Source organism: Labrus mixtus, chromosome 17 (genome assembly GCF_963584025.1).
Source record: "Labrus mixtus chromosome 17, fLabMix1.1, whole genome shotgun sequence".
Lineage (NCBI taxonomy): Eukaryota > Metazoa > Chordata > Actinopteri > Labriformes > Labridae > Labrus > Labrus mixtus.
Window position 1 is genome coordinate 7,833,114 of NC_083628.1, and position 10,343 is coordinate 7,843,456.

General features: G+C 39.1%; 1 protein-coding gene across 1 annotated transcript; it reads right to left on the reverse strand.

Annotated features, from left to right (window-relative positions):
* Positions 1 to 1,584: 1,584 nt before the first annotated feature.
* Positions 1,585 to 7,812, reverse strand: LOC132991931 (Golgi phosphoprotein 3-like). Its single transcript, XM_061060930.1, has 5 exons — positions 7,419 to 7,812; positions 6,856 to 6,987; positions 5,407 to 5,521; positions 4,980 to 5,140; positions 1,585 to 3,894 (listed from the first exon to the last, which is right to left on the reverse strand). Exons 1-5 carry the CDS (start codon positions 7,626 to 7,628, stop codon positions 3,631 to 3,633), a joined length of 882 nt encoding a protein of 293 aa, XP_060916913.1. The 5' UTR covers positions 7,629 to 7,812; the 3' UTR covers positions 1,585 to 3,630.
* Between the last annotated feature and the right edge of the window lie 2,531 nt (positions 7,813 to 10,343).

Consider the following 10,343-nt stretch of genomic DNA (forward strand, 5'->3'; position numbering starts at 1 on the left):
GGCAAATTAATTCATTTTTACACTTCTGTACAGATAAACAACTGGTGATAGGATCATTGGGCTAAGAGTTTAACAGTGAAAGCATTTGGTTAGCTTAGCTTATCTTAGCTTAGCATAAAGGCTTGAAACAGGGACACAGCAAGTCACTTTACACCTCTACAGAGATTAAACAACTAGTTATAAGAGTTTAGTTAAAGCTCCATTTTCCTTTGGACAGAGCCCTGTTTTAGTCTTTGTGCTAGGCTAAGCTAACTAGCTGCCCACTCTATCTGCATGTTTACTTGAACCTGAACTTCAACTTTGTAGTCTCTCAAGGACACATTTGTCTCACCGCCAGGTTAATACATAAAACACAGAAAGACAAAGGAGACAAGAATATTAAATAACAAGTTAGAGTGGAAAACCTTCGCTAAAATTAAACCTATATCTTCAAGCAATTAAAATGATAACTGATCACGAGCTGGATCAACGACCATCAAAAGATCCATGAGATTTGAACAGTTTGTTGGCTGTTGTTCTCATCTCAGACCTCACCTCTGCTGGTCTAAATGTCCAATCAAATGGTCTCTTAAATTCTTAATACTAAGAATGATAGAACAATATTTTTTTTATTTGCAGACATTGGAGTTGAGCCAAATTCAGGCAGGAAAACCGTCAAACAAACGAATAAGCAAATGTTTCCATCAACTATTTCTTGCTTCTCATGGCCAAACCAATAATATAACTGATAATTTCACGTGTGTGTTTTAAAAGAAAGTTCAAATGAAGGGTAAGAAAGGTTGAGCTTTTGTGAGCAAAGATGAATTATTTAATCAATCTTAGAGCTCCTGCATTATGGATGGTAAATTAAAATGATGTTGTCTTCCTCTGCAACTGTTAAAAATAACCTAGAGTATCATTCAAGGCTTCTTTCTTGTCACAGCAATGTTTAAAATGAATTCAGGAGAAATGATCCGAGAGCTTCTTTGCTATTTACCCTGAGATATTTTCCTTCACTTACAGCCAACGCACACGAATGCCGATATATATTCTGACATTTAATAACTGCAATAGGTTAAAGTCAGCCATCAAACTATCAATACTGATTCCCATCAAACGTCCCTACTTCATTCCCAAAATTCAAATTATTCTTTTTATTGGTTGCCTATCTTTCCGACTAATCCTTTCGCAAGCGCAGCCGTCATAACTCTCAGACCCCAGAGTCAATGTCCCGGCATTTTTTGTTAATCATGACTAAAAGAAAAACCTTTTCAGTTTACAGTGTAATAATAATAATTAATAATAATATTTTTGATGAGAGCAAATCCTTTGACTTTAGAAACTGGAACTACCAAATATTTTCTTGCTGTCTTCTTGAACAATTATGAAATGTTTTTTTGAGTTTTAAGTGAATTGATGCACCTGGCAGTCATTCCAGTTTAAGATCAATCAGATATAAAGACAGGGGACTAAGCGCATGAGGGGTTTTTATGATATTATAAGGCTTATGGGATTATTTAATAAATTCACTAGAAGAAAAACATACGTGACAGATGCAGTACGTTCTGAATGATATACTGAATAAAAACAGGAGCAAAGCAGTGCTAAATTCAGGCACTTAAAGGATCCTTACTTTATTTTGTGTGGTAATACAAAAGCATACATAATTATAGAGGATAGAGAAGATCCCTTTCTTTAAATTCCTTTAGATCGTACACATAAAATGACTAATAATTACATACAAGCCTTTTCTCTGTAGCTACATCCACAAGTACCCGGCCCTCCACCAATAGCATGCATGGTTTCTCTGCTGTAAACATCTCAACACTTCTTCATTCCCATTGGTATTTTGTAGGCAGAAAAGAGAGACAGAACTATACGTATGCCATGAAACCATAGATAATGTAACTTCATACAAAGATCACACTCATCAGACCAGAAAGACAATAACAATCCTGCTTTTATATCCAACAGATTGCATGTAGTAGAACAGTTTCAGTCTTTATCAGAGGATTCATCCGGGGCACAAGTAACCCCTCTGATAGTCTGCATGGATGAAACAATAAAACGTGTGAGATTGGGATAACATCTTGTTTTGACATGACATACAAACAGGGACAAATATTGCAAAAAGGTAAACTTAAGGCGCTAATTCACCCACATTTCACAAAATATTGTCTCCCTTGCCTCTAGTGATTAATTCGGCTTTCATAGGGGTGATAACTTCAACAAAAAAGTAGTTCCAAATAAAAACATTGAAAGGAAAGCGTATGGGTTAATCACAGGAACTCCAGGGAGAGCTGATGAGCCTCTAAAAAATTAAATACATCTCTCTGACACTTCTCAAAAACTAAATTAAACCAAAACCACCTGCATGGCTACTTAAAATACGACTAGTATTAAGTAGGAAACTGTACTTTTTTTTAATTTGGGTTACTAGACACTTTTCTGAACTCAAACTAGCCCTTGTGGCTAACATTTCTCAGCTCATCGTAAGAAGAACCATCTTAACAGCTGCTGCTTTTCCTGCATCTTTACATAAGAACTCAACCATAAAAATATGAGTAGAAGCTTTTTGTTTTTTAAATATATATCCAGAGGAATGATTTCAAGATACCATAAAGCTCAATAGCTGTAGACAAAATAAGTGAGATCTTTCTTTTTTTTTTTAAACCATGTTTGCTAAATATGATCTACGACCTATCTACAGGGCTACTGACTGTGCAAAATAGTTGATAAATGGCATCTACTCCAAGCATCGATAAGCAACATAAATACAAATGGAAGACTGGTCTCAGTCCATAAATAGCAGAATGGACCCTTTGCAAAAAAAAAAAAAAAAAGAAGACTTTTTTTTTTTTAAGACTAAAGGTTTCAGTCTTCATCTGGGAAAGCGATAGAAAGGCCCAAATTACCCAGCAAACAAAGTTGTGCACGTTTGCGTTCTCTCTTTCCTCCTCAAAATGTAATGAGGAAACAAGGAGAAGGCAGACTGAATCTAGACACATCAGGTAATCTATTCTTACAGTAACACCATGTTTGTAGTCCCAATACACGTGGGAATGAAAAGGTGAAAGCCGAGTACAAAGAGCATCGTTAGCCGTGTGATTTGCTATCGTGTAACCTTGCATAAGCGTGAGGGGACAGTATGGAGACCAGCACGGGATTCTGGCCTGTTTCTTGTAGTGATGGAGAGAGGTTTCCTTATTGTCGAAGGGAAACTTGGCCCCAGTCAGAAATCTTCATATCCACCATGACTGCTGCTGCAACCAGCTTTGTTCTTTGAAGTTGTGCACATTAACAGAAGACCATCTGTTTGTAACATCGATGTTTACATGTAAATCGATGCCAGTGGCCGGTTTTTCCCCTTAGGATAGAAGTCAAGTCTTTTTTTTTTTTTTTTTTTTTTAATTAAAGAGATCGCTCCAACCAGCCAAATGTTACTTGGTGAAGCCCACCACCGATCAGATTGCACTGCGTTAATATGGACTACCACCAAAATAAGTCATCAAGATAGATGTACAAACAGGCTCCCCATCCAAAAATAGATTGTCTCATTAGAGTGAAGTCTGTCTCATTAAGTGAAGTCCTTCAACCGATTAAATAACACAGACCATAGCCAGATCTTTCAGTCCATCAAATCAGATGTTTTCATTTAGTAAACGCCGCCACCACGGCCCACATGAGTTCGTTAGCGTTGGGCTTGGCGCTCTCCTTCTCGGGCTCCAGCTCCAGTAGAGTGTGGACTCTCTTCATACCCAGGTCGTACTGTTCGTCTTGGAGGGGGGCAAAGGCGTTCTCGAGGACGTCGGATGAGTGAGCCAGAAGGATCAGGGCCAGAATGCGTTTGTCCATGCGGTTGGGATCGTTGACCCACTTCTCCAAGACGGAGTCCTGGACTTTCTTGACGAGGCGCTGTGGAAAATTCACATCAACAATCATGTTTTGTATAAATGGAAAAAAAAGATAGCTTAGCTCCATTCAAAGGTAAAATATCTTCCAACCAGCTGCCCTAATACTCACTTACAAATGCTATATATATATATATATCTTGTTGTAGCTAATGCTAACCTGTCGTTATGCTAACATAAGAGGGTTATCTCCTTGTTGAAGCTTTATGTTAAAACAAAGGATAAAAAACACCAAAGCTAAAAGAATTTGATAAAATATTTTTTTAATTAGAACATATTTCTTCTCATGTATTTCCTGTTAAATCATGAAAAATGACTAACTAGAGGCATTGTTGTGCTCAAAAATTACTATTTTTTTCTGATCCATTAAGCAGTACCACTTAAGCCATAAATTCAATGACATTTATTTCTCCCTTTTGCACTTAAACTAATGTGAAGGCAAATGTATAGCTTGGTTATTAGCTCATATCCTCTTTCTGTGGCAGTTGGAGGGTGTGTCTGTGTTTGACTGACTTAAGTGGTATTTACATATAATTGAATAAGATAATCAATGTTCTAAAGCTAGCTAGCTCTTTTATATGAACACTAAATGTTTACACCACTGAATGTTTGTTAGGGGGGGTTCATTCAACTAACTGAGTTGCAGAATAATAAAGGTGTCTGACTGTTTTGATTATATATGTTATGACCTTTTCTTAGCATTGGCTGTATGATAAGCTCTCAGCTACATGAATAAAAACAATAACTCTCTTGCAGGGCAATGCTTCCATTGTGAAAGTAAAAAACTATTAAACATACATTTCTCTTGAATTTCTTTAAATACATATATATACATATATATATATGTATTTTAGCTGTAGCAGACTACACGTCCTTTCATTTCAGTTGGACTATATCAGAATTCAATGTAGCTGTTACTGTGCATGTCCAGGTCAAAATCACAGACAGGTAAACCTGAGGCTGTGACCCTCATGTTTGCAGACTTTGGATAATGTTATTGATTATATTGAACTTTTTTTTTTTTAGGGACACTAGGGCTGAGACGGTTTTACACTCTTACTTATAAAGCTGAAAATGCCCACTCCTTACCTGTTTAATGGTACTGTTGGTGAGCGGATGTGTTGTCATGTCAAAGAGCAGGAAGTTCTGTTTCTCCGTGGTGAGGACACCTTTCTCGACCAGATTTTTCGCCAGACGTTCTCTTACATTTCTCAGCTGGTAATGTAGCTTCAGGGGATTCCAGGTCTCTCCTGAAGGCAAACGTGAGATCCTTTTTAGGCCATCACGTACACACCGAAACACAGTCTTAATCATTTTAATTAGCATCTAATCAAAACTGTTTTGCTGCTTACATCCATACAATATGACAATAGCATGGAAATGTGTGCAGAGCAGATGAAGTTGTTATCAGATGTTGAACAGGAGCAAAGACAGACTATGAAAAGGAAAATGTGTCAAGTCCAACAGGTCAAACAATGCATGAATAAGTAAGCAAATTCTGAAAAGCTTATCTCACCACTCAGCAGCTCTATCCAGCTCTGCACAGTCTCTGGAGGCTGGGTTTCTTTTACATGCTTCAAGGCCTCATCCAGTAGCACATCTCCTGTCGGGGCATCCGACTTGCAGATCACCTAGGCAAACACAAAAAGGGACACGTTTGAACATTAGAGTGTGTGTGTGGCTTACACCTAACTCACATCCTGTTTATACAGGACTTACTACACATGCTAAAGCAAAAAGCTAAGTGAAGGGATGAATTTGTTGGTGAGATAACCAGCCGCGTGACATCCTTTTTCTCACAGAAACAAGATGTAAGGGTGTCCAAGGTCTTGTGCTATTTTAAAACGTCACCTCAAATCTTAACAAACTTTTGGTACCTGACGAGCCGAGTTGATGAACCAGAAGTCATATCACGCAAAAAATAACTTGTGTTGGATGTCAACTTTAGCTTGCATGTAATGTGTAATAGGGTAAACGATGGGAGCCATTAGTTCTTGTACACATAATCATGGGACTTGAATTAGTTCTGAGGTATGAAACGCGTCATACACAGGGTACACGTTGTCAACAGTACAACTTGAAGTTTGTGAACACATTGACGATGAAGAACGACAACTCCGAACATCCGAGGAACAAAAGGGTAATTTGGTGTTGGATTAATAAAATAAAATAAAAAAAAGTTTCCAACTGAGAAAATTCATGCCATACTTGGGTCAAGCGGGAATAACAACTCATGGAGTCAGAGAACATGTTTGTATCCCACGCGCCAACTGCAGGAACATATGTTGTGTTGATGACACTCATGCATTGCTTACATTTAAATGTGTAACATTAAATGTAGCTCAGTCTGTAGGGACTTGGGTTGGGAATCGGAGGGTCGCCGGTTCAAGTCCCGGCAGAAATTGGCCTGGTAGCTGGAGAGGTGCCAGTCCACTTCCTGAGCACTGCCGAGGTGCCCTTGAGCAAGGCACCTATCCCCCCCCCCCCCCCCCCCCCCCCCACCAGCTCAGGAGCGCCCACTGTGGGCAGCCCCCTCACTCTGAGACCTCTCCATTAATGCATGTCCATAGGATCCTGTGTTTGCATGTGTGTGTGTATTGTTTGCGTAGCACGTTTACTAGACAGAGTGTAAAAAAACGAATTTCTAATTTTTAAATCAAAATGAAATTATGATGTTGGAATCATTTTTTAATTATTTAAATTATTAATTCAATTAAAACTGGAAAAAAAAAAAGAGTGGTATATTTAGAAGAACACTTTTTAGCCTGAATGTACCCTGATGGTCAAATACTTATTATCTGTTTGTGCATTGCAATACGGTATAAGGTCACAACTTAACGTCTGAAATGTGATTTGAAGCTGGTGAACACACCGAAGTCGAGAGCACCGGAGGAGCAAGCGAATGCATTAGTAAACACAGCTTCTTCTTCTTCTTCTTCTTCTTCTTTCTTCTGAACACACTCACCTTCCTTGAGAGCAGGCTTTTCCTCCTCACACCACAGGCCTCCAGCTGTAGCCTCCCTCTGAGGGCCAGTTCTACCAGCATACACCCTCGAAGGCCGGAAGAAATACAGTCGTTCCAGAAAGACGTGTAGCCCTGAGAGGAGGAGGAGGAGGAAGAGAAATGCACAGCCAAGGTGCAGCGTTTGTTAACTTAGCTGACGTGTTGGTATTAAAGTTTAACACATGGTTGGAGGTAAAAAAAAAAAAAAAAAAAAAAAAACCTGCCCAGGTAACGACACCTAAGAGAGCCACGTAGAAAGTAACCACGTTAATTGGCTTAACTTGGGATAATTGCTTGGATTCAGCGAGTCGTTCAGCTACTTACAAACAACAACAAAACGCAGCTTGTGCATTATATATGTTAGCACGGCGTTTTGTGACATGTTTACACACAACTAGTCAGCGTAACTTTAACTTCAAACGAGCTTTAAATAGGACTTTTTCCATACTTTGCTTCAGTGGTTAACGTTGACTAGTTAACCTTTGTTTTGGGTCAACTTCACGATGTTAGAAAAATGTCCTCACCTCTCGATCCTTGAGGCCCAGCAGCAACACTTCCTCCATCAGTGTGAGGCGGGTTTCCTTCGAGTCCCCCTTGTCGTCGTCGTCTTCCTCCCCGCGGCGCACCTCGTCCTCCTCCCCGTCGGACTCCCTCTCCTTGTCGGCGGCGGCGCTGCGAATGGCCTCGGTCCTCCGCTGAACGAGGCCCGAGGCTCTTTGCGTGAGAGCGGCCATAGCTGCTGTTGCAAAACGATCAAATGCTTGGAAGAGCGCCTACCTCGACCAGCCAGGGAGCTGCGCAGCATGCAACCCCGGATGTTAAAGGTGAGAAAAGTGAAATTGGTTTGACCGATCAAATAAAGACGGCCGTTTTCGTTAAGCTCGGGATTCCTGCTTCGACTCTGCCCACTTCCTGATTCAACATGGTGGCGGTGGCGGTGACGTCGAGTGTGGTTTTACCGGAACGTTGAACGCATCACGCCTGTTGCATTCAGGGACACTAGAAATACAGTACATCTGAAAGTTCACAAAACACAAAAGGGCAAACCACGGTAAGCCTATATTAAAATCTAATTAAACTTTGGTCAACAATGCACAGACACGTTGAATTAAATGACTACTTTCAATAAAGCAAATATATCAATCTGTATTATGCAAAATATTTAAAATATGGGAAAATTATTAGTTGCATAATAATATGAATAACATTTAAAAAACCTCTAAAATACACTTGTTGAGCATGTTATACACTTGGATGTGCACTTCAAATAAATAAATGCGCAATTTCACCAAGGCTACAACAAAATGTTATTTTTTTAATTTTTTAATTTGTCGATTTTATTTCATTAAAAAAAAACCAATTAAGTTAAGAAAAACAAACAAACATAAAATCTCAAATTTTGAATGAAAATGACCACAACTTGTAAACCGACCTTTTAAATATGATTTGTAACTCCCATTTTGCAACTGCAGAGGTGCATGTAATCTAGAGCCTTTGATAATTACATTTAAATGGGCTCCTTCTAGCAATGCAGCAATACCACCCTTGTTGCCCTCTGCCTTGAATTTGTTCTCCTTTGGACTTTTGACTTATTTACAATGAGCTATTTTACACAATAACGCTGATAAACAATATCAACATCAGCCCTTAAGTGTAAGACCACATCCATTTTAACAATATAATAAATTACAATTTAAAGGAATATATCGGATTCATATTCAGAGAAATATAAAAGATATACATCATTACTAGTAGTTCTCATTCAGACAAACCAAACACTAAATACACCGTGTAATTTAAGTTGTTGGGCACAAGGTGGCAGACTGCATTCAGGAAACATGACTAATCTGTTGGTCTTCTCCCTCTCCTGTTCTGTACAGGAAAACGGATGCTGCTAAATGGTCTTTCAAAACATGAATGTAAATTTCCTATCATTTGAAGAGCATGTATTGCAACAACTGAGGGGGATATTAGTGTTGATATTAGACTTTGACGTCAGCTCTTTAATGCTGACATGTAAATTTACATTACAACAGCGTTAATTCCGACTGTAACTAGATTTTACCATCTGTACAGCTCAGGCAACCCTTTCAGGCTGCTTTATGTCACTTATTAAAGGAGCACTTTGTTCCTGGCAGACGTCCATTGTTGATGATGATGTAGGCTACATAGTCCCAAATGTCCTCCGCTTGACCTCGCTCCACTTCCATCTCATTCACTGCAGTCCTCTCCTCATGTCAGTCAACTTACATTGTCGTATCAGCAGGACTGCTCCTGAAGCAAAGGAGTCAGGCAGGACAAGAGAAGCTGGTTGTTTTGCTTTATTCTAGAAGAAAAGCACAAGTGTCACTTCATATAAAATAGCCAGCATGCACAAACCTGGACTCTGGAACTGGAGTGAAGCTGTTAATGTTGCAGGGACAGCTGAGCTTTTTCTACCATAATGTTAAAATGTCAACGGTGAAAAAAAGGACAAATACGTCCTTTGAGTGACAATGTTTTAATAATGAAAAGTTTTTGTTTTACATGATTTTTTGACCCATTTATTTAGTCTTTAGTTGTCCTTTAAAATACTTTAAGTGACGAGCATTTATAAGGAAACGTTGAACAGCAGGAAGATCATATAACAGATGATATAGTGATTTAATAAGCCCGATAATTTTTTGTGCAAGGAAAAAAGTGCATTGACCTGTTGTGGAAATGGGAATAATGTAGTTTTATACCATTATCATTGTGTTATTGTCTTGCATGGCATTGATCAATACAGATGTGATTACAGTAAAGGTGCTACCTTCCTGCAGAAATCTCACAATCCTGGAGAAAAAAATTAACAAAATAACATCCCATATATATTGTTTAGTATCCCAGATCCATAAAACTGCTGCACATTTAAACATCATTGGATTAACAGATTTTTGTTGTTGTTGAGCATTTGGCCTTTATTTGGATAGAGTGGGAAATCAGGGTGAGAGAGTGGGAAATGAGCAGGGAGCCGGACTCGGCTGCCCGCTTGAAAGACTATAGCCTCCACACATGGGGCACGACCTAACCGCTAGGCCATCTGTGCCCCTTAACAGAAACTCACATCCTCAGAAACTCACATTTTATTGATTTCTTGGTGTATTCACAAATAACATACTGATTTCCATATATTTCCACCGAAGCATTAGCAAAGACTTACTTTACAAAGGATAATTCTCTCAAACAGGAATATCTCATGCTCATTCTGCACAATACCGTAGAAGCAATACTGCTCAAAAGACCTACACATCAGATAAGACCTACACATTCCAGGAGTCATTTGACGGCCTGTCCTCACAGAATCAAATGCTCAATGTCACATATGATTCTGCTCTTAAGATGTGTTTGAGTGTTGCTGCTGTGAGCACTGAGCCTGCACTCAATCTATGAAGAGGAGTCCCCGACTCTCCTGTGGAGACGTAGCCATC